Here is a 25,778-nt window from a genome sequence, read left to right as displayed (position 1 = left end):
TTTTTCTTGATATTTCAACAGTTTGAACTTTACCAAAAAAAAGTTTATCTCAAATTTTATGAGCCTTTCAATACTGATACAATATCAAGTTGGATTTTCTACGCTTTAGCTTTTCTTTTCCCATCTTCTGATTAAAACGACACCTTTAGGATTTTATTCTTTATTGAAGTATATTATTGATTTACAATGTGTTAATTTCAGGTATACAGCACAGTGTACACACACACACACATCCTTTTTCAGATTCTTTTCCCTTTGTAATAGGTAATTATAAAATATTGAGTATAGTTTCCTGTGCTATACAGTAGGTCTTTGTCTAGGATCTTAATAGATAGGATCTGCAAGCTAACAGGAAGAATTTTTTGTTTTTCTAAATGACAGTGATATTTAACTCTGGGACTATATACACTATATACATATAGTGTATATATAAAAGACTATTTCATTACAGAATGCTAGTAACTGAGGCTCCATTTAGAATATATTCACATTTATAAACCTGGAGGAGGGCATGGCAACCCACTCCAGTATTCTTGCCTGGAGAATCCCCATGGAGCCTGGCGGGCTGCAGTCCATGGGGTCACAAAGAGTTGGACGCAACTGAGCGACTTAGTACAGCACACACATTCATAAAAGCATGTCATAGGCATTTAAATTTTTTTAATAGTTTTATTGAGATATGGTTCATACATCATCCAATTCACCCACTTAAAGTATACAGTTGGATGGTTTTTGGTATTTGAAGATGATGTGAAACCATCACCAGAGCCAGTTTTAGAACATTTTTATTATCTGAAAGAAGAACTCTGTACCTTTCAGCAGTTCACTCACCTACCCACCCCCAAGCCCTAAGCACCCACTAATCTACTTTTTGTCTCTCTAGATTTCCCTATTCTGGACATTTTGTAAGAAAGAAATTGAAGTACGTCATTATTTGTGACTAGCTTCCTTCTCTTAACATGTTTTTAAGGTGCAGGCCTCATTTCTAATCTTTTTAGTAAGAAGATGTGTTTTAAGTTTCTCGATGTGGATTTTATTTTTCTAGATACTTTAGATCTTTGATATTTAGATATTTGTTAGATAAGATGTGGATTAGACATGTGGAAGCAGCTTCCCTGGTGGCTCAGCAGTAAAGAATCTGCCTGCCAATGTAGGAGATGCAAGTTCAATCACTGGGTTGGGAAGATCTCTTGGAAAAGGAACTGGCAACCCATTCCAGTATTCTTACCTGGGAAATCCTATACACAGAGGAGCCTGGCAGGCTACAGTCCATGGGTTGCAAGAGTTGGACGTGACTTAGCAACTAAACCATCATCAGATGTGGAAAACTAAATATATATAGGAAAAACTTTTTTGAAAGAGTATGAAGATTATTATTATTTCAGGGATGCCTTAGCAACATGTGTCTTTTGTTGCATACAGTTTTAAAACTATAGTAAAATTAATTATGACTATAATCTAATATTTGTCTAAAAGTACATGCATTTTTAAAACTTTATTAAGGCAAAACTAATATCCTTTTTAAAATCTCATATACTCATCTACTATAGTATAGAAAGTACACTATGTCCTGGGACTCAATAGATAAAGATTGATGGGCATATTTTAATTTCAAAGAATACACCTTCTCACCACCTCCCCACACTATAAGATTGAATCATATTATCTATTTCCATAGTTTATTGTTGTATCTCTCTTTAGAACACATTGTTTTCTAAATTAATTGAAATATAATTGAAGTATAGTAAATGGCACATACATAAACTGTGTAATTTGATTGTTTTTGACATTGGTATAGACCCTGAAACCATCACCATCATGAATATATCTATCACTCCAAATGTTTCCTTGAGAATACGTTTAAATCTGACAACATTTTGGTTACTTATTTACGTGTTCCATACTAACTGATCATGTTTTGAGCCTGGGACTACATCTTACTTCTTTGTAATCTCTTTTAGTAAATTAGGTTCATAAATAGATAATCAGTAAAAATTTGTTAACACACTGAGATGGAAGCTTTCTTCTTTAAAAAATGTGTATATAGTCAATTAATGTTAGCAAAAGAGTTTCAATAGTTTTTTGCTATAATGAGTCTTTTGTTTGACCAGGTTATTGTGAGCTTTTTGAAGTATGTATTTTAGAATATGTTTATGTTGTACAATTCCTTGCCTTTTCTGTGTGGCAATTAGGTATATGCCAAGAAATTTGCTTATTAAGCATGCAGTTCTTAAATCATAACCATATGTAATCTTTTCTAAATGACTCTTTATAATTTTATGACATTTAAAGATATTCTTAATTTCATTTTGACTCTGTTTTTTTCCTTAGCTCATCCCTTCTTTTAAATGGAAAACAAATTCATATAGCTTATTGGAAAGAAACTGACAAGCTGTTGTTAATTGGCCTGCCTGCCGAGGAGTAAGTTGGGATTTTTGTTTACCTTAAATTCATTTCTAAAATACTGCTGATAAAGTCTGTTTCATTAAAATGATGACACTTTGGTCAAAAGGTCAATTCAGGAAGTTTTACAATTGAAAGGTTTGCTGCACTGGTTTAATAGCTACCTGTGTTCATTTGGTGTGAAGATTGCAGAAAGGCACCAGGACAGCCCACCTAGATTAATCAGAAAGGCTGTCAATACCGTTTCCTCTAAGATGCGACCAGTACAGAGGTGGCTGAGATCAGCTTGTCCTCTGCTCAGACTTTTGACAGTATCATGGTTTGGATTTTGCATATTTACAGTTTTTATTCTTTTTCCTGTTGGTGATTTTGAAGAAGTAAAGGTCAGCAGAAAGATGTTTTGCCTTGATGTTGAGCATCTTTGACCAAATAATGAATTTTTAACTTTAAAGTGATTTCTTTAATGGTATGTCTTATCATGGTCCCCTTCTTAACTTTTTTGTAAGTATTTTGAAATATATCTTATTTTACTATTAATAGTTGGCTATAAGAATGGGCTGACATTTATCTATATATGTATTAGAAGTGAGTTACTAAATCCAGCCCACACTCAAAGGCAACAGTATCAAACAATGTGTGGACTTGTTTTAACACCACAAACAGGAACTCCAAAGGAGGCTGCAGTGAAAAATATTAAAATGATTGTGTTTTAAAAGGGTCTTTAGTTTTGGACAGAAAGAGAATCAAAAATGTTCACATGAAGGGATAGTGGTGCTGTTACATGATGGTTCTCTTTAACCAGCTAATGTGCATTTTTCAGGCTTCCCAGGCGGTGCTAGTGGTAAAGAACCCGTCTGCCAATGCAGGAGACATAATAGATGTGAGTTCAGTCCCTAGGTCAGGAAGATCCCTGGGAGGAGGGCACAGCAACCCACTCCAGTATTCTTGCCTGGAGAATCCCATCAATAGAGGAGCCCGGCAGGCTACACTCTATAGCGTCACAAAGAGTCAGACACGACTGAAGTGACTTAGCATGCATGTGCATTTTTCTGTCTAAAAAAGGACTTTAATGAACCCTGCTAGGAGACTGCCCTATGCGATGGGTTGTATAATGAAAAATCGAGTTGTTTTCACAGTATCAGTTCAGTTCAGTCTCTCAGTCGTGTCCGACTCTTTGCGACCACATGAATTGCAGCACGCCAGGCCTCCCTGTCCATCACCAGCTCCCGGAGTTTACCCAAACTCATGTCCATCAAGTCGGTGATGCCATCCAGCCATCTCATCCTTTGTCGTCCCCTTCTCCTCCCACCCCCAATCCCTCCCAGCATCAGAGTCTTTTCCAATGAGTCAACTTTTTGCATGAGGTTTCACAGTATGGGTTTATACAAATTGGAGAATATCCAGAATAAGATGCTTTACAGTGTACTGGCAGGTAAAAGGCAGGGTCGTGCCTTTAGACTTTTGTAGTAGCCCAAAAGGGAAAAGATACAGATAATACAGGGGTAAGATAAGGTCGTGTGGGCAGTTAGAGAGCAAAGAGGAAGGCCCAGCTAAAGAAGTGGGCAGAGGCTGCTCTCCCACGTTCTGATGTCACCGTATGATGCCACCAGTCACATTTAGGCAGCTAGAGACAGTGTCCAGAGGTTTTGCCCTGAAGCCAAAAAAGGACTGTCACTGCTGAGCTCTGGATCAAGGTTTTGCTCGATAAGGAGATTATGCTCTAGCCATTTTCTCAGTCTTTATGACTAGGGTGGGGGTGGGGAGGGGGCCTCTCCTAAATTCTTATGTCATTTCCTTCCTAGAGAATTTGGCTTGTTAAGTTAGAATAAATTGGAAGGTCCTCCTCCCTCTCTAACCTGAGCTTCAAGTCAGAAATAGTCCCAGCCACCTCTTCACCCAGCTGTCTTACTGCTCATATCAACCGCTCTGTAGCAGACTCTTTTCCTTTGTTTCATCTTGTTTCACATGACTGTGAAAGGTAGTTGTTATTGTTCTCATTTGTTCTGATTGGGAAATAGAGTATTGAGAGATCATGCACGAGCGCCTCCTCAATGTGAGTTTGTACATCTCTGTATCTCCAACATCACCCCGGCTGATCCAGGGTATTCGAAGGAGAGACGGCATAGGCGAAGATCAGGATACGATAGCTTCAATTAGATATTAATTAAAGATATAAAGATTAATAGGATGAGGATAGCTCAGTAGGAAAATTCAGTGGAGAAAAGAGGCTGAGTAGCTTGGTTTACGCGGGAGACCAATAAAACTTCAAGACAAGAAGTTTGCACCACTTACGTAGGCCGCAGGCGTCCTTCCGTTCTCCCGAAGGAGAGGAGACACTGAGGCCTCCCCGGTCGGATCTTAGAAGCCCAGGCATAATTAGTAAGCATGGTGGGTTCCGCGCTCCAGATGGAGACTCAACCAGAGTGAGAGAGAGAGACATGGGGAGACCAGTATTTCGAGAAACTGATCCCAATTCTTTATTTTCCATGGTCTACTTTTATACACTGAGATGTTATGCAAAAGTCACGGGGGGTCAGCAGTCCTGACTTTTATCAAAGTCAGGTGCTTCATACAAATGTATACAGAGGTCTTAGGGGTGTTACATCATCTTCTGGCCAGGGGGGCCTGCTGACAATTTACGACCCTCTCCTTGTGACAGCGGTCAGTCAATCAGGACACTTATTTCTCCAGGGCTGATTATTCTCAAAACAGACGCCACCCAAATGAAGTTACATTCCTACAGGGTGAGGGTGTAGTGGGTTTTAGTTAAGGAAAGAATTTACTTAGCCTAAGGTCTAACGTGATTAATATCAAAGGTTAATTCTATATATTCATTAATGTGTGTAAGGGCAGGGGATATGGAGACTTAGCAACAAACATTGGCTCAACAAATGAAAAACCCTTCACCAACACAATTTCTAATTAGCCCATTATACTTATACTAATAGTTTTCTAACTTTTCTAAGGAACCTGTTTTTAGAAGGTTTAAAGCATCTTGTGCTGTGAGTGATCACATGTGGCCGGACAAGCCTGTCAGGCAGGCCAGAGAACCTTCAGAGGAGTTTGAGGGTTAAAACACTCTTGTCACACCCAAGAGTTTTTATTGACTGGAGCTCTAGGTTAACTCCTTCTCCGAAAGAGGTGGTGGGGGACAGCCCCCTGTAAAGTCAGAGATGTAGGAAAGAGCACAAAGTAGTAAAGTAGGCAGGCTCTGGTAATGGGGGTAGATGCTCGAGGAGTTCCAGGGGGACTCCTGAGGCTCGATCCCGCCTTTGCGTATGTCGAGCCTCCTTCCTCATGACCTTTGTCATGGGCGGAGTACCTCACTCTGGCCCCCAACATCCCATGTGGTTTGTAACTGAACTGGTGTCCCTGGGATTTTTTTCCCTTGTGTGTCTTAATGCCACCATCTGTATGTTTCTTTCTTCATCACTGTACCTTTTACAATCAGGATGAGAAAAGCATTGCCCCACAGAGGACAGAGTGGGGCCTATACTCTAGTAGTAACATGCGTTTTCTTGGTGGGGAGATCATCTTACTGTGATGGCTGCAGTGAATAGTGAGGACGTAACCAGGAAGACAGTGTAGGATAGTAGAGAGAATAACTTTGGAGCCCACCAGCAGGTTCTATTGGAGAAGGAAATGGCAACCCACTCCAGTGTTCTTGCCTGGAGAATCCCATGGACGGAGAAGCCTGGTAGGCTGCAGTCCATGGGGTCGCACAGAGTCGGACACAACTGAAGCGACTTAGCAGCAGTAGCAGCAGCAGGTTCTTCTCCCTGGGTTCCCTTGCAGAAGTTACTTCTTAAACCTCAGTTTACCCATTGGTGTAATGGGAATAATAAGACCTGCTTTGTAAAATTCCTACAAGGCTTCAACAAGAAAGTGTTAAGTCCATTTCTTTCCTTTCTCCTACTTTCTTTCCTTTCTCCTACTTTCTCTTTCATTAAGGGGTATCTTTTTGTCACAAGAGTTAGAGGTTCAGTTGAGATTTTAGTATTACTGGAAAGTGTCAAGAATACAGAGTGAAGTAAGCCAGAAGGAAAAACACCAATACAGTATACTAACGCATATATATGGAATTTAGAAAGATGGTAACGATAACCCTGTATACGAGACAGCAAAAGAGACACTGACGTATAAAACAGTCTTATGGACTTTGTGGGAGAGGGAGAGGGTGGGAAGAATTGGGAGAATGGCATTGAAACATGTAAAATATCATGTATGAAACGAGATGCCAGTCCAGGTTCAATGCATGATACTAGATGCTTGGGGCTAGTGCACTGGGACGACCCAGAGGGATGGTATGGGGAGGGAGGAGGGAGGAGGGTTCAGGATGGGGAACACATGTATACCTGTGGTGGATTCATTTTGATGTTTGGCAAAGCTAATACAATTATGTGGAGTTTGAAAATAAAATAAAATTAATTAAAAATTAAAAAAAAAAAAAGAATTCACTTTTGTTTCTATGGGCCCAGATATTGTACCAACTTCTTAAATGTGTTACTTTTATTTAATCCTCAAAATGAACCTGAGAACGTTTCGCGATTATGGTCCTGTTGTACATAAAGGAAATTAAGTCCTAAGGGGATTAAATAATTTCCATGTACGTGGTGATATAAAAGTTTGTACTTGACCCATGTTAGTACCCCAAATGTAGACATCAGAGTTTTTGATTATGCAGGAAACAACCATTTTACACAGCTGTACTCAGTTAACATACATACTTTTCACATTTTTCATATATGTATAATGTAAAGATCTGCTTCTTTTGTTATGAAATCAATTGTCTATGTTATAAATGAACAGATGTTATTTTGCTTTTTTTTAGAGTACCTCTTCCTCAGCTAAGGAATATGATAGAAGATGTTGCCCAAACCATAAAATTTATGTATGGTTCTTTAGACAGGTGAGTACTTCTTTGAATTGAATCTCACATTTTAAGTATATGATTCCAAATTACTTTTTGTGCTTAATAGTGTTCTTGGTTATCAAGTTAGTTGTTTGTTTTCTTATTTTCTCATCCTTCATGTCTGGCTTTTATTTTACAGCTATAGGCAGGTTTTCATTTGATCCAGTGCTTTTTCTCTTTTGATCTCATAATCAAAGAAATATCAGTGAAATAATAATCAGTGAAATAAAAATCAGTGAAATAATCTTTGATTTTTACATCTTACATCACTATTTTGTGAAATAAATTACAATTTATTTCAATTACATTGTGATTTGATATATTTTCGTAGGGGCAAATGTAAGAGCATTTCTTCAGAACAGATACAGAAAAGAGTAAGAAGATTTCAAATAAGTTTTTTGTGTTTTCTTCTGATTATAAGACCATTGTCAAATTACTATCCTAAAATGTGATATTTTTCCTTAAAAATTTTTTTTAGTAAAAAAATGTGCTATTAAAATAAATAAAAGACACAGTGGAGAAGGTAATTGACTATTTATTTTCATGTATATTCTTCCGTATATTGGGTTGGCCAAAAAGTTCATTTTTTTTTTTTTCCCTCAAGATGTTACAGAGAAACCTGAATGAACTTTCTGGCCAACCCAATATTGTCTATATAATATGAATATACACATTCTTTTTTTTACATGTGAGTTCACAGTGTGCATATTTTTCTGCTTCTTGCTTTTTTAACCTCGCAGTATGTGCTACATCTTTCTTGATCTTAAGGAGGAAATTTGAGGTAGTCATTTAACATTTGAACATGTAAAATTATGAGTGAGAAGTAGATTTTTTTTTCTCTTTGGAGGATTGTTGTTAATTCCCAGTACTTCAGAGGGCTAAAATGGTACCTTTAATTTAAAGCCTTAAGAGTATATCAATATAAAAATTCCAAAGACAGTTTATACACTTTTCCAAACCATAGTAGTATCAGCTTTGTTGTCACTGTTCTCAGAGCTGCCTAAAGGAATTTTCTGTGATGATGTCATCTGGAGAAATTGTCTAATTTGCACTGTTTTCCTCCAGGTGCCTCTTAGGAGACACCTTCTTCTCAAATCCAATTACGTATTAGCATTTTCCAAATGTGTGAACTACAAAAGGCTGGGCATTCATATATAGTGCTTTTACCTTTTACTAGTAAGAAGAATGTTAACCAATGAAAGTAAGGACTCTTAAGGTGGTTATAAACTGCCTCCTTAAATTTATACTAGATGAGCAAATATTGCTATGCTTTACCCTAACTGAATCTCTATTTTCAAAAACTAGAGATGATCAAAGAATAAATTCCTGTAATGAATTTTGTATATGAAGATAAAGCAATTGGAGTTGTTCTATAAATTCCAATGAGTAGGTTGAGGGCCAAGGGATTCTTGATTTCTCTGAATTTCATTTGGATATTTAGCTTCCATTGATTTGGAAGCATCTCCAAGTTGTCAGCAAATTTAAGCAGTTTTTTCCTTACCCAAGTTAGAATTTGAAAGGCAAACTAAAATAATAAATGTCAAGATCCACTGAATTCTTGAAACCAAGAAGCAGTATGGATCCATGATATTAAGTCATTTTGCAATAATTTTTTAATCACAAGTTTTCTGATTATGAAAGATATTAAAGGCCCATTGTGAAAAATTATGAAATGACTGAAAAGTCCAAAACTTAAATTACCACTTGTAAGTTGTGAGCTGGTTAGTCCTCTGTAAGTGACAGAAAATTGATTATACCTTTACAAAGTTTAGAGTTGTGATCAAATTAAAGATACGTTTCCTTCATCATTCCCAACCAATTCATCAGCAAATCCTAATCAGCCTGTCTCCAAAATAAATCTCAAATCCATCCGTTTCTCTCCATCTTCACTATTAACCCTGTCCGACTAACTACTGCTGTGGCTCATTGCTACAGTAACTTCCTGATTACCTTGCCTCCATTCTTGCCTCTTTAATTTCCAAAGTTAGAATGATCTTTCTACACTATTATGTGGCTCCCACATACCTTTCTGACTTCAGATCTCAATGCCCTCTGCCTTTCTGTACTGTTCTGCAGGCATCCTGGCCAAGCCTGTTCCCACCCTGGCTTTTGTACTCTTCCATCTCACTAGACCTTCTTGACATCAGGACCTCAGCTTAAATGCCCTGTTCCTTCTCAGAGATCCTCCCCTAACCATTTGATTTAAAATAGCCAGCCAGTCACCCCACCCATTCAGACAGTCTTGTTCTGTGCTTAGTCCTTTGTACAAGTTCATGTTTTTACTTTTTGATCATTTATCATCATTCTCCAGTAGAATGGGAGCTCCAGGGGAGTAGAGACTTTGTCTTTTGTCTTGATATTTTTATTGCTGTACCTCCATGCATGAGAATAGTGCCTGAAACACAGTAGGCACTCAAGTAATTAGTTGAATGAATCAGTGAATACTAGTCTGATATATTAATGGTATATATATATATATCAGTTATTGTGTTATCCAGTAGTTTATACCACTGAATGGTTGTAGGTAATGCTATACTACTTTTACATCACTGAAACCAAGTTTTTGTTTTGTTTTGTTTTTTAGTTTTTAAATAGCTGTGCCTTCATTAGCAAAGAGGGGAGGAAATAACTTAGGCTAATCATGTGTTTACTGTATACCAGTAAGTAATAGGCATAATAAGTACTTGCTGTATACTAGGTACTTTTCATGAGAGTTAGATTGTATTATCCCTGTTTTTACAGTTGGGAACAAAAGTTCAGAGAAAGGTTAGATGATTTTCCTGAGAGATCTACCTAGTGAAAAGCAGTGATAGGGTTCAGTGGTTTTCCCATAGGGCACCATGCACCCTCTGCCCAGTGCATTTGAGAATAAAGTTTTAGGGTAAAAAATATTGACAGGGTGACTTTCTTTATATACTCCATCAGTAACATTATGGCTATAATTCTTATTAAGAAGGGAGGAGTGAGGAAGAGAACCTGTGTAGTTGGGCAAGATCCAGTCCCTTTAGGTTTGTACAAGCGATGACCACCATTTCCCTGTGTTGTTCTGACATTACAGCTCTTGTTTTTTCAGTGCCTTTTGCCAGGTTGAGAATGTTCCTCGTTTGGATCATTTTTTCAGCTTGTTTTTTCAAAGAGCACTTCAGCCCACTAAACTGCATTCGAGTGCCAGTCCCAGCACACAGCATTACGATGCTTCCAGTGCAGTGCTCTTAGACAATCTCCCTGGAGTTCGGTGGCTCACACTTCCCCAGGAAATTAAGGTACTCTTAGGTGTCATAAATAAGAATCAGAGCCAGTTGCCTTATAATTCTTTATTTTCTCTTTTTTTTTTTTCTCCCCCATAGGCTTTTTGTTATTTTCAGGATTGCAGGTAAGAGTTAAAAGGGCAACTAGTTGATATGGTAGGAGGTCCAGTGCAGTGAACTTTTTCTTTCTAAATAAAAATTAGTTCTCTCATTTTACTTTAACATTCAGACTTTGTTCAAACTTGGAATACTTTTTGGAAATCATAATTATATGTGTGTCTTACTTTTTAATTCTGTGGTTTTGATTTTATAATGCAGGCTCATTGAGTTAGGTGGATGAAATGATTGGCTAACAAATATTCTTAACTAAAATACAAACTCCACAAATAATACCAAAATCTTTATTTACATGCTTCTAAGTCACTTCAGTTGTGTCCGACTCTGTGCGACCCCATAGACGGCAGCCCACCAGACTCCCCCGTCCCTGGGATTCTCCAGGCAAAAACACTGGAGTGGGTTGCCATTTCCTTCTCCAATGCATGAAAGTGAAAAGTGAAAGTGAAGTCGCTCAGTCGTGTCAGACTCTTAGCGACCCCATGGACTGCAGCCTACCAGGCTTCTCCGTCCATGGGGTTTTCCAGGCAAGAGTACTGAAGTGTGCCATTGCCTTCTCCATTGTTTACATGAGCATCTGTAATTACCCTTAGCCTTGTCCCATAGATAGCTCACCCAAAGGTAATGTTCATGAGGGTTATCAATGAGATTTTAGTCATTTCTAGATCCAGAATAACTTTATGGACTGAAATGACTGAATGAAGACTCATTTCAGACATATTCATCAACAACAGTATATTTAGCCACAGCATTTGTAACAGTATTAATGAGGCACCATGCCATAGCAGTTCCTTGTCCATGAAGAAACTCAAGCTATGTTGTAGTAAAAGCCCAATTCAAGATTCTGCTCTTCATGGAATTCTACAATATATGATCAAATAATTATGCCTTTTGACAGTTTAATAATAATTTAAACTGATATATCAGTCTCTTTACTTAGTTTTCTTATCTGTAAAATTGGAACAATAATAGTATCAACTTCATAAAGAAGTTATAATACATAAAATGCTTAAGAGTCATGCCTTGCACATTGTTGTAATTATAGTTGTGAAATTAGTATTATATATTGTATAACTGGAGGGAGTTGAGGGGTTAGAGCATGTTTAAAGGAAACTTTACCTTCTGATATTCTTTTTTGTCCTTGCCTCTGTCAACTGCCTCCTGCTGCCTTTTTTAACCAAGGCCAATGATTATCATTTTCCTAAATCATTTCCATACTGAAAAGTATGAAATATAGAATTCTACTCCCATCAATAAGAGACAGAGTTTAATTAGATAACCTTAAATTTAATATAGAAAGACCCTGGTTCCAAAGTCTGCCTCATGTCCATTCTGGGGTCTTTTTTCTTCTGAAAGACACGAGACCCATTGTCAGAGGTGCCATCGTCTCTTTCCTAGAGTAGGAAATGGCAACCCACTCCAGTTTTCTTTCCTGGAAAATTCCATGGACAGAGGAGCCTGGTGGACTATGGTCCACAGAGTTGCAAAGAGTCAGACACCACTGAGCAGTTAAGCACACACGCTATCATCTCATGAGTTTTGCCCAAGTTCTCTCCCCTAAGACTCTCTTCACTTAAAGAAATGTTTTCTCCACAAAGTATATCGTCTCTTCTGTGAGAGTAGAGATATAAGACTAAATGTTTTTAGGGGAAGTATATTTAGACTTTGGATATATTAAGATTAAATATTTTCCTTCTAAGAAGTTTAAGACATTTAAAAATACAGGCTACTTCAGTCTTATAAATTCCATGTGAAGGCTTCTTCCTGTATTCAGATTTCTCTTTTATTGACATTATTCCCCTTAGCTTAGCATATATTTGATTAAAAGGACTATATACTTTTTAAAAATATACTAATTTTTAATTGAAGGATAATTGCTTCACAGTGTTGGTTTCTGCCACACATCAACATCAATCAGCATAGGCATACATATGTCCCCTCCCTGCACTGTCCCTCCCACCTCCCACCCTGTATACTTTATTTTTACCAGCCTAAGATAATATCACACTGAGAAATCACTGTGTGAACTGATGTATATTCTGTAATCTTTTGACTCAAATTATACCTGTTGCTTTATCTCACCAGAGCTTTGGTTGTACTTGTACTTTCTGAGTCTGACATTTCTATGTGGAGGTCAGCCTTTACTATGCCAAGTACTCAGATGTGTGCTGTGCTCTGGGAATCCAGAAAAGTCCTTTGGATGCTCACAGTGTAGTTGGGTAGGTGGAACTTCTACACAGGAAACAATGAGGATATAGCTGAGACGTTTTCACATTTTGTAGTCTGGCTAAGAGAATTAAGAATAGTATTTTTGGAAAGAGATAGATACGCTCTGATAAAGTGATCTAAAAGTCTCTGATGAATGTAAAGTTTGAAATACATGGTAATCCTTGACGTTTTTGTTTTTGTTTTATCAGCAGACTCGAAGAACTCAAAAGCTTTGCTTTTCCCTTTGACATTTCTTACTGTGATTAAAAACTGTAGGATTTACTGACTATATATATTCCAATGGAAAACAATAAGAAATTTTGTGCCTTGAGAAATCTAGTTAAAAACATATAGGTGTGTGAGGTCGTTTGTACCTGATACATTTTAGGTGGGAATAATTGTTTTTAAGTTGGAAAAAAATATACTTGTTCTGAGTTTAGTATATGGTGAGGTTGCACTTCAGTTTTCTTTCCCAGGTGTTTGAGAATTTCCTTATTTTATATGTCAGACTTTAAAAAAATTTTTTTTCCCTAAGATACACTGGAGTAATTAAGAGAAAAGATATTTTACTTTTTCTCTTAAGCAGTATGAAGAAACAGTTACAGTCACCTTGTGTTTTAGACTGTAGAGTTCAGTAGCAGGAATAGCAACCTGTTTAACATTTCTGTGATCAGAAATCTTAAGTAGGTAATTTTCTTTTTGTCCTGTAGTTTTTCACAACAGAAACTATACCCACAAAAAGGAGAACATGAAGTATTTGCTAGATGCAGAAAAATGTAGGTCACAAATGAGTAATAAGTCACACTGTGTGAAAAGCATTGAGAGGCATGACTAATGTTTCCAAAGCTTCTGTCATCTCAGTAAGACACAGTTTGTGAAACGGTCCTGCAGAGAGTGCCCTTGGCCTTTAAAAAAATAAAAAACAAGGATTATTTTCCACAAATACCATACACGCTACAAACTTTAACTGTCAATAGTTTTCAGTTTATATATATGCATTACAGATTAAACCTCAGATTAAATATATTCTGCTTTAAATTTTTGAATGCTTTAGGGAAGGACAAATACATGAAAGAGTTCAGGCAAATTCCATAGGAACAGAAGCTAAATCCTAAGTAAGAGATTTTTCTAATAACTCTGTAGGGTGGTTAAACTGTGCCAGGTTCCAGGGGAACACTTGCTTTCATGATTTAATCCATGAATAAAGATTAACAGTCTTTTTATACAAAAGAGTTTAAAGGCAAGAGACAGGGAAGAATGTTGATATTTTCCGAGATCCAACTGTTGAGAAATATATAGAAAATAGAAAAATAGACAATTCATAATAGATTGGCTATATCAAGATTGATTTATTTTACTCTTAAGATTTTTATAGGTTAAAATTTTTTCTGACAAAACTGTAAAGCAGCTTTGTAACTTCATAAATTAGTTTGTATTGAATACAGAGTGAAGCCCATTTTGCAATAATTAAGATGTAAGTGAAAAATGCCTATATGTAAAATACACTGATTTTATTTTTGTAATTGCAAAGCTTAAAAGCAAGATGTTCCATTTTGGGACATTCCTTAAATAACACAAAGGAGAGAGAGATATTTATTTACTTCTTCAAGTAATTATTGGAGGACGAAATGACAACCCACTCCATTATTCTTGCCTGGAGAATCCCATGGACAGAGGAGCCTGGTGGCCATAGTCCATGGGGTCACAAAGAGTCAGATACAACTGAAGCAACTTAGCACACACAAGTAATTAAGCACTTTTATATGGCCAGTACTAAAAAATAAGTAATATAAATTAAATGTTTGTGTTACAGTTTTTTTTTGTTTTTTTTTTTTTTCCGTATAGTTGGAATTAGACACAGCATTGAGTGACTTGGAGGCCGCAGACTTTGCAGAACTGGTAAGAGAAGCAGTGGATTTTAGGAAAAGTTGTTTATTTCTTATTTTGTAAATCAGTCATTATTCTAAGTATTTTCCAAGGAGGCATGTAATAATCATTATATGCAGTATCATTTATAACTGGGCTTTGAAAGAAAGACCATATATGTTATAGTGATCGGTAGTATGGTTTTTAATCATTTAAAATAGATACATATTTCCTAGCTCTGTCTAGTGAAATATATTTCCTAGCTCTGTCCACTAGAGCATCACTAGCACCCAGGCCATTGTGTATAAATAATATTTTTCACTTAAGGCAACCAAGATTGCTATGAGAAATGGCTGAATCCAGATTTAGGGCTGAAAATGTACAAGATAAGCTTGGCAACATCTTGTTATATCAGACATCTAGGAAGCTTTCAAAAATTACTAGGTTTAATTTAAGGTTCAAGTAATTAGGAGACAACTTGAAGAAGCTCCCACTTGAACATCTATAAAGATAATAACTGCATTGGATTGAAAGAGAACCTATCAGTTACAAGTGAGTCAAGAAAATCAACCAATGTCAGTATATGGATCTTACTTGGATTCTGATTCAGACAAACAAAATATTTTAAAATGTGTATGAGTCAATCAAGAACACATAAACACAGATAACTGGATATTAGGTGGGAATAATTCCTTAGATGTGGTAATGATATTCTGGGTATGTTTTTTTTTTAAAGTTCTTCTGTTTTAGAGATACATTCTAAAGTAGTTACAGATGAAATGATACAACATCTGGAATTGATTTAGAAATAATTCATCAGGGAGAGGGAGGAAGGAGAGAGATGAAACAATGTTAGCCACGTACTGGTCTTTGTTGAAGCTGGGTGTTGATGGGTACCTAGGAGCTAATATATTATTCTATTCTATTCTATTATTCTATTCTAATATATTATTCTATTATTCTGTTCTATTAGTATATGCTAATGTTTTCAGTAATGAACTTTTTTTTAAAAGTAAATGGGACATTAGGAAGTAGAAGCAGTGAGGCTGGGTCATTCTTTAGCAGATTGCTGTTGAAAGTGGGGAGAGGTGGTTCACTTGAAAGGTGGCTTAGTCTTAGCTAAGATCCAGAGCAAATGGAAGGGTATTTTGTTTGTAAAAAGAGTGGAAATTTAAGCAAGGAGAACTGTTCGTAGGATGTACGTTTTTTCACCAATGGGGAAAAAAAAATTAACTGGATACTAATCATTAGGAGCAGTTTAGATCCAAAGTATTAAAATATGTAGGTTTTCAGAACCTAGATTTGTAAGTTTAATTAAAACTCTAACATGTGTGTTCATAGAACATCATTTTAATGAACAGTGGAACTAACTGGTTAGAAAAAGATCTGTTGGGATTCCTTGTCTACAACATCAAGACACAATACACAAAAGAAAAAAGTTGATAAATTGATAATGTAAAATGATATAATTGTTTGGAAAACAGTTTGGAAGTTTCTTAATAAGCTAAACATCTGTACTATGGACATCACTAGATGGTCAATACCAAAATCAGACTGATTATATTCTTTGCAGCCAAAGATGGAGAAGCTCTATAGAGTTAGCAAAAACAAGACCAGGAGCTAACTGTAGCTCAGATCATGAACTCCTTATTGCCAAATTTAGACTTATTGAAGAAGGTAGGGAAAACCACTAGACCATTCAGGTATGACATAAATCAAACCCCTTACGATTACACAGTGGAAGTGACAAATAGATTCCAGGGATTATTAGATCTGATAGAGTGCCTAAGAACTATGGACGGAGGCTCATGACATTGTATAGGAGGCAGTGATCAAGACCATCCCCAAGAAAAAGAAATGCAAAAAGGCAAAATGGTTGTCTGAGGATGTCTTACAAATAGCTGTGAAAAGAAGAGAAGCAAAAGGCAAAGGAGAAAAGATATATCCATTTGAATGCAGAGTTCCAAAGAACAGCAGGGAGAGATAAGAAAGCCTTCCTAAGTGATCAGTGCAAGAAGTAGAGGAAAACAATAAATCTCTTCAAGAAAATTAGAGATACCAAGGAAACATTTCATGCAAAGATGGGCACACAGTGAAGGGCAGAAATGGTAGGGACCTAACAGAAGCAGAAGATATTAAGAAGAGGTGGCAAGAATACACAGAAGAGCTATACAAAAAAGATCTTCATGACCCAGATAATCACAATGGTGTGATCACTCACCTAGAGCCAGACATCCTGGAATGCAAAGTCAAGTGGGCCTTAGGAAGCATCACTATGAACTAAGCTAGTCAAGGTGATAGAATTCCAGTTGAGCTATTTCAAATCCTGAAAGATGATGCTGTGAAAGTGCTGCACTCAATATGCCAGCAAATTTGGAAAACTCAGCAGTGGCCACAGGACTGGAAAAGGTCAGTCTTCATTCCAATCCCTAAGAAAGGCAATGCCAAAGAATGCTCAAACTACTGCACAATTGCACTCATCTCACACGCTAGCAAAGTAATGCTCAAAATTCTCCAAGCCAGGCTTCAACAGTACATGAACCGTGAACTTCCAGATGTTCAAGCTGTATTTAGAAAAGGCAGAGGAACCAGAGATCAAATTGCCAACATCCAATGGATCATCAGAAAACCAAGAGAGTTCCAGAAAAACATCTATTTCTGCTTTATTGACTACACCAAAGCCTTTGACTGTGTGGATCATAACAAACTGTGCGAAATTCTTAAAGAGATAGGAATACCAGACCACCTTATCTACCTCCTGAGAAATCTGTATGCAGGTCAAGAATCAACAGTTAGAACTGGACATGGAACAACAGACTAGTTCCAAATCAGGAAAGGAGTACCTCAAGACTGTATACTGTCACCCTGATTATTTAACTTATATGCAGAGTACATCATGCAAAATGCAGGGCTACATGAAGCACAAGCTGGAATCAAGATTGCCAGGAGAAATATCAATAATCTCAGATATGCAGATGACACCACACTTATGGCAGAAAGCGAAGAACTAAAGAGCCTCTTGATAAAGTGCAAGAGGAGAGTGAAAAAGTTGGCTTAAACCTTAACATTCAGAAAACTAAGATCATGGCATCCGGTCCCATCACTTCATGGCAAATAGATGGGGAAACAATGGAAACAGTGACAGACTTTATTTTTTTGGGCTCCAAAATCACTATAGATGGTGACTGAAGCCATGAAATTAAAAGACACTTGCTCCTTGAAAGAAAAGTTATGACCAACCTAGACAGCTTATGAAAAAGCAGAGACGTTACTTTGCCAGCGAAGGTCTGTCTAGTCAAAGCTATGGTTTTTTCCAGTAGTCATGTACAGATGTGAGAGTTGGACCATAAAGAAAGCTGAGTGCCAAAGAATTGATGCTTTTGAACTGTGATGTTGGAGAAGACTCTTGAGAGTCCCTTGGACAGCAAAGAGATCCTACCAGTCCATCCTATAGGAAATCAATCCTGACTATTCATTGGAAGGACTGATGCTGAAGCTGAAACTCCAATACTTTGGCCACCTGATGCAAAGTACTGACTCTTTGGAAAAGACCCTGATGCTGGGAAAGACTGAAGGTGGGAGAAGGGGATGACAGAGGATGAGATGGTTGGATGGCATCACCGACTCAATGGACATGAGTTTGAGTACACTCCGGGAGTTGGTGATGGACCGGGAGGCCTGGCGTGCTACAGTCCATGGCGTTGCAAAGAGTCAGACACGACTGAGCAACTGAACTCAACTCGACTCATTGCTATCTAACTTCCCAAGAGAAATGAACTCTATGTCAATACAAAGACCTGTAAACAAATGTTCATAGCAGCTTAATTTTTAATAGAGACCATTCAAAGAATCAATGTCCATCAACAAAGTATGATATATATATATATATATATATATATATATATATATGCAATGGAATAATACTCAGCAAAAAAAATTGGCAACAGTTTTGATGTAACTGTTCTATATCTTGATGTCGGTGGCACTTACACATCTGTACACATTTGTCAGAACTGGCAGAATAATTCACAGTTTTATATTAATTAAAAAAAAAGAGGGATCTATTCTAAACTTTTTGTGACATTAAAGATTTAATGTTATATTTTAATTCTGTGTTCTTTAGTGTTTTAAGATTATTATTAAGGTATAATTTATATTAAATAAATTTTTTGTGCTCTTTTATAGCCAGTCCCTTTCCCTACCCCCAGTCCCTGTAACCACTGATGTGTTTACTGTGCACGTGGTTTTTGCCTTTTCTGGAATGTCACATAAGTTGAATCATATGGTAAATAATTTGCATCTGACTTTTTTTAGTTAGGAAGTTTAAATACTCAGTTTCACAAATATTCCATGAGTACATTCTTATGGGGAAATGCAAACAGCAAACATAAAGCTAGCATTTTGCTTGACCCTCATACATCAAAACCAGCCCTGTTCTCAGAGCTACCCATTGTTATCAGTTGATGGATATTCTTGGTAACCTTGTATTTATGATCTTGCATGGAAGTAATTCTGTCTGAAATGTTCAGTGTAGATGATACTGTCATACTGCTAGTAGGAATATAAATTGATGCAACCTCTCAGGAGAACAATCTGGCAATATACATTAAAAAATATATATCCTCTGGTATAGGAATTCAACCTCCAGGAACTTTTCAACTAAGGAAAATATCAGGGATGTACACAAAGATTTTCTTTCTAAGAATATTCTCCACAGCCTTATTTATACCCTGAAAAATTACTGGAAACAAAATACTACATAAGGGAATCTGTTCAATAATATTGCCATTGAAATAATGTTTAGAAAACTGTCTACTGACATGAAAAAATATTCAAGATCATTTTCTGTGGAAAAAGCAGGGTCCAAGACAACAACTACAGAAACAAACAAAACCCCCAAAATACCAATTGTTGGCAAGAATGTAGAAAAATTGGAAGCCCTGTGCACTGTTGGTGGGAATGCAAAGCAGTGCAAATGTTATAAAACACAGCATGGTGGTCTCCGAAAAAAAATAAAAAACAGAACTACCACATGACTGAGCAGTTGATATACTCAAAAAAATTAAGAGACACTTGCAAACCCACGTTCACAGTAGCATCATTCACAACAGCCAAAAAGAGAAAGCAACCCGCATTCACCAACAGATGAACGAACAGACAGAAATTATGGATAATACATACTGTGAAACATGACTTAGCCCCCCAAAGGAAGTAAATTTTGACATATGCCTCAACAGGGATGAACCCAGAGGACACCACAACACAAGCACATCACAAAGGCGAACAAGCCCATCACAACAGGATAAAATAGTGCACGATTTCCCCCATTGTTGTTGTTTACTCACTCAGTCGTGTCCAGCTCTTTGTGACTCCATGGATCGTACCCCATCACACTCCTCTGTCCATGGGATTTCCCAGGCAAGAATGTAGGAGATGCCTAAAGTAGTCATATTCATAAAAACAAAGTAGAAGAGTGAGTGTCAGGGGCTGGGGGAAGGAAGGGCGATGGAGAGTTGTTGTTTTATAGATACTAAGTTTCAGTTTTGCAAGAGGAAAAAGTTCTGATTTGGTTGCGAACAGTGTGAATTGTGCATAATGCTATTGAGCTGTACATTTAACAGTTATTAAGACAGTAAATTTTGTTATGTATATTTCACCATGTAAAATTTTTTAATTAAAATTCTTTCTAAAAGTTTAACTACAGTGAAGCCAAAGAGCTTCCATACCCTCAAAAAGCTTCCAATAAATTTATTAACACCTCATTCTTAAGTGTGAGGACAGTAAAGCATCACAGGAAATATCTTTGACATAAAAGCAGTCAAAACAAATGAACAAGGATGAGTTTGACTTCTTTCACGTAGCATAATTTATTTGAGATTCATTCATTGTCTGTATCAGTAGTTCAGTTCTTTTTACTGCATACAGTAGTCCATTCCCCAGTTGAGGGATATTTAGGTTATTTCCAGTTTTCCTTAGGTTTTGTTGTGTTGTTTTTTAATTATAAAAGTAATGCATGCATATTGGGTTAAAAAAAAATGCAAGCATGATTACTAAAAACACATATCCTCCTTCCTCATCCCTCTCCACCAGTTCCATCCCCAGTTGTAACTGCTCCAACAGTTTGGAATGTATTCTTCCAGACTCTTTTCTGTACACATACATGAAAGTGAAAGTGTTAGTTGCTTAGTTGTGTCCGACTCTTTGCGACCCCATGCCAGGCTCTTCTGTCCATGGAATTCTCCAGGCAAGAATACTGCAGTGGGTTGCCATTCCCTTCTCCAGGAGATCTTCCTGATCCAGGAATTGAACCTGGGCCTCTTGCATTGCAGGCAGATTTTTTTACCGTCTGAGCCACTGGGGAAGCCCATACATACCCCTGTACAAGCCAATACATATGTATATAACCAGGTGGTGCTAGTGGTAAAGAACCCGCCTTCCAGTGCAGGAGACCTAAGAGATGTGGGTTCAATCCCTGGGTTGGGAAGATCCCCTGGAGGAGGGCATGCCATACACATATTACATATATATATGGGCTTCTCCAGTGGTTCAGATGCTAAAGAATCTGCCTGCAATGCAGGAGACCTGGGTTCAGTCCCTGGGTTGGAAAGATCCCTGGGAGAAGGGAATGGCTACCCACTCCAGTATTATTGCTTGGAGAACTGCATGGACAGAGGAACCTGGTGGGCTACAGTCTATGGATCGCACAGAGTAGATGCACTGAGCGACTTAGCACACATGCATGCCTATATATACACACATACATACACATACCATTGGGGGTGCTATTTTTTTATTAGAAATTCTAAACTTTTTATACAAAAACCTTGATTGTCTTGTTCAAGTATTTCTGTAGATTTATAAAAGAGGAATTACTCAAAGGGTATGTGTATTTAATTTTTTTTACATACTATTAAACCCCAAATATGTTGTACCAGTTTGTACTTTCAAAAATAGTATATGGTAATATCAAATATTTTAGATGATCCCTTTCAATCCCTCTTAGGGTAACAAACATTATGTTCTACTCTTAGGTGTCTCTATTCAACAGTATTTTATAAGAATCAAAAATAAGGTTGTTTTCAGTCAAAAATAAATACATAGGCACCTTATGCCTCAATACAAGGACCTATGTTCAGCAAACTGTATTCATTATCTTGTAATAACCTATAAAGGAAAAGAATCTGAAAAAGAATGTATGTGTGTATGTGTAACTGAACCACCTTACTGTACATCTGAAACTGTAAATCAACTGTGCTTCCATAATAAATAAATAAATACCAAAAAGGAGAAACTTCAGTTACTAAGGGATGTAATGTCCATTATAACTGTTGTAGCTTAACTAGGATATTTTTTAAATCATAAAAAATATATATACATATATAAATCCACTGTGGTTTTTCCCCCAGTCTGAGGATTACTATGACATGAGACGGCTATATACAATTTTGGGGTCTTCTCTATTTTACAAGGTAAGTTAAGCTTGACTTTTAAATGTTGTACTGTTCTGTGAACAAACCTAAATTTTCTCAAACTCTTACAGACATGAAAAATGCATTTATCTCTTTTCCTCTGAATGTAGGTACAATAAAATCTGGATCTTAAAACAAGACTTATACCTAATATTTATAAATACATTAAATATTTCAGTTTCATTTCATTTTAAAGCATTTACAAATTTGTAAGAAAGAAACAGTACTCAAAAGAATCAAGTGTATATGAGAAAAGAGCAATACTTTATTTCCTTTTGCAGTTGTGTAGAATTTTCCCTTATCTTCGAAAAGTAACTGTATCTTATTGATAAATTTTCTAAAATGAGGTAGTTAACTTCCATGTAAAGCAAGTTAAGTTTCAATTTAATTCAAAGTTTCAATTCATCAAATGAATTTAAGTATTTTAATTTTGTATATTTTTAAGCACAGAATTAAACATATTGAAAGAGAATCAGACAATACAGAACTGTAAGTGTGAAAAGTCTCGCCCCACCTCAACTCATACTTCTCTGCTTTTCACCTTCAGAATTCAGTTCTTTGTAATTTTGCCAAATTCTCAGACTAATGCTACTTAGAGGTGATCCTGCTTTATGCTAAAGTCTATTACAGACCTAAGTTATTATACATACTTGATGAATAGTTGAAAGAAAACATTTTTGTTATTTCTTTATTCCACTTAAAACTGGAATATTTTAAACCAACTGAAGAAATACCTGTAAAACTCTAAAAAATATATTATAGGATTATTGCTCTATGTCACTAATCAACTTCTATTTTCTGTGGTTCAATTTAAGGGGTATTTGATATGCAGTCATTTGCCTAAGGATGATCTTATTGATATTGCTGTATACTGTCGCCACTATTGCCTACTGCCTTTGGCAGCAAAACAGAGAATTGGTCAGTTGGTAATATGGAGGGAAGTATTTCCTCGACATCACCTCCAGCCTTCTGCAGACTCAAACACTGAAGTCTTTCAGGAACCCGAAGGGAGATATTTTTTGCTAATCGTTGGCTTGGTAAGTTTACCTTCGTTTCTTTCTTGGGTTTGTTTGTTTTTGCCATTTACTGATTGTCTAAATAAATATACAAAAATGATCATTTAAAATTATAAGCATGTCAAATACTAGTATTCAAAAAAGTTACTCTCCTTTATTTCTTTTATTTTATATCCATTTAATACTCATAAAGAAATGGTAATGAACCCCAAGATAAGATTTTAGCAGGTTCTTAAGATTTTTTTGTTCCCATTTCTTTAAAACCAGAGGTTTTATCTTCTAGTTTGTTTTGGGAAATAGAAAGACATGAAAAGGATATAGAATCAGAAATGATAAATATGTGATTGAAAATGAAAGGATACCACGGATGAAGGCTCTTTGAAGGCTACCTTAGGGGAGTCCATGTGCCAGAAGTGGCAGCTGATGGTGTATCAGGATAAGGCAGTGTGAGATTTGTTTTCAAGGGTCATCAAGTAGCCTTGAGGATAACTAAGAAGAGGAGGGAGGAGTTTTTAATAACCATCACATAATTATGCCACATGCCCATATCTGTTTGTTGTTCAGTCGCTAAGTCATGTCTGACTCTTTGCCACCCCATAGCTGCAGCATGCCAGGCTTCCCTGTCCTTCAGTATCTCCTGGAGTTTGCTCAAACTCTTGTCTATTGAGTTAGTAATGCCATCCAACCATCTCATCGTCTGTCGTGCCCTTCTCTTCCTGTCCTCAAACCTTCCTAGCATCAAGGTATTTTCGAATGAGTTGGCTGTTTGCATCAGGTGGCTGAAGTATTGGAGCTTCAGCATCAGTCCTTCCAATGAATGCTCAGGGTTAATTTCCTTTAGGATTAGACTGGTTTACTGTCTCCTTGCTGTCGAAAGGGCTCTCAAGAGTCTTCTCCAGCACCACAATTTGAAAGCATCAGTTCTTTAGCACTGTTTAGTATTCATAAATTTATGCATGCCTGTTACATACATATATTTTCATGTAGCTAAACATGTATTAGCATAGACATTACTTTGCCAACAAAGGTCCTTCTAGTCAAGGCTATGGTTTTTCCAGTGGTCATGTATGAATGTGAGAGTTGGACTATGAAGAAAGCTGAGCAACGAAGAATTGATGCTTTTGAACTGTGGTGTTGGAGAAGACTCTTGAGAGTCCCTTGGACTGCAAAGAGATCCAGCCAGTCCATTCTGAAGGAGATCAGCCCTGAGATTTCTTTGGAGGGAATGATGCTAAAGCTGAAACTCCAGTACTTTGGCCACCTCATGTGAAGAGTTGACTCATTGGAAAAGACTCTGATGCTGGGAGGGATTGGGAGCAGGAGAAGAAGGGGACGGCAGAGGATGAGATGGCTGGATGGCATCACTGACTCAATGGACATGAGTCTGAGTGAACTCCGGGAGTTGGTGATGGACAGGGAGGCCTGCCGTGCTGCGATTCATGGGGTCGCAAAGAGTCGGACACGACTGAGCGACTGAACTGAACTGAAACCTGTATTAATTTTTTTTTTCTTATAGAGACATTACATGTTATGTGTACTATTAGAAGCTGGAGGCTGTGCATCCAGAGCCATTGGGAATCCTGGACCAGATTGTATATATGTGGATCAGGTCAAAACAACTCTTCACCAGCTGGAAGGGGTAGATTCCCGCATAAATGAACGGCTAGCTTCTTCTCCAACCCCCTGCTTGTCTTGTGCTGACTGGTTCCTCGCTGGGTCACATGAAAAATTAGATAATTTAACCACCTCACCTATCCTCAGTAGGCTGCACGGTGCTTCCAGGGTCGCAACCTCTCCAACATGCAGAAGAACTCTTTTCAGTGACTATTCCTTAAAGACACGTAAGCCCAGTCCATCCCGAAGTGGAGGGCCTGACAGTGGTCTTGAAGGTGAAGGTGTCGGTCTGAGCCCCCACACTACGGAATCTCAGGGTTCTCATGGTTCAGAAGAAACTGGGGCCTTGCTTAAGGTATGTGTTCATTCCTATGTGTACATTCTAGGAGCTAAACTGTCTCTCCAGTCCTTATTTGTAATTTCAAGGGAATTTTTAATGACAAACCCGTCTTCATTTGTACTAGTGGTGGTTTTTGTCACTGTTGGCAAACCAATGACTTAGGGCCAAGAGAGAAAGAAATACCAAGTAATAAAACATTGGAGAACTGTCACATCCTTGCACATGTGTTACTGCGGTTCCTGCTAGCATAGGATAAGCCAAGAGGTACAAGTTAGCATTTAAAATGTTTAAAGGAAATGTTGGCAGGAAGGGGGACCCCTTCCAGGGTCCAAGAGGGGGCTCTTGTCTAACACCTGGAGATGAATTGTCTGAAGAGACACATGCTGATGAAATAAGAGACTTTACTGGAAAGGGGCTCCCTGACAGAGAACAGCAGGCAGCAGGGTAAGGGAACCCAGGGAGCACTTCTCTGCCACATGTTTTGCAGTCTCAGGTTTTATGATGTTGGGGTTGGTTTCCGGGTTGTCTCTGGTCAGTCATTCTAACTCAGGATCCTTCCTGGTGGCTTGTATATCACTCAGCCAAGAT

The 25,778-nt window shown here is 37.4% G+C and overlaps 1 protein-coding gene across 4 annotated transcripts in view; it reads left to right on the top strand.

Annotated features, from left to right (window-relative positions):
- INTU (inturned planar cell polarity protein) overlaps window positions 1–25,778 on the top strand; it is a 93,791-nt gene that overhangs the window by 50,444 nt on the left and 17,569 nt on the right. For 3 of the 4 annotated variants that reach the window (XM_086346777.1, XM_086346775.1, XM_086346776.1), the window contains exons 6-12: window positions 2,332–2,421; window positions 7,235–7,312; window positions 10,389–10,578; window positions 14,731–14,784; window positions 22,158–22,220; window positions 23,036–23,257; window positions 24,753–25,205. In XM_086346777.1, coding sequence (XP_086202903.1) covers window positions 2,332–2,421; window positions 7,235–7,312; window positions 10,389–10,578; window positions 14,731–14,784; window positions 22,158–22,220; window positions 23,036–23,257; window positions 24,753–25,205 — 1,150 coding nt within the window. Of the gene's footprint in view, window positions 1–2,331; window positions 2,422–7,234; window positions 7,313–10,388; window positions 10,689–14,730; window positions 14,785–22,157; window positions 22,221–23,035; window positions 23,258–24,752; window positions 25,206–25,778 lie in introns of those variants that run through there. The other variant, XR_015144295.1, reaches the window with a different exon arrangement.

This window comes from Bos grunniens, chromosome 17, assembly GCF_055505025.1.
Source record: "Bos grunniens cultivar Pamir isolate PY7600 chromosome 17, Bosgru_T2T1.0, whole genome shotgun sequence".
Classification (NCBI taxonomy): Eukaryota; Metazoa; Chordata; class Mammalia; order Artiodactyla; family Bovidae; genus Bos; species Bos grunniens.
The sequence above is the reverse complement of the archived record's forward strand: the minus strand, read 5'-3'. Positions and strand labels throughout refer to the sequence as shown.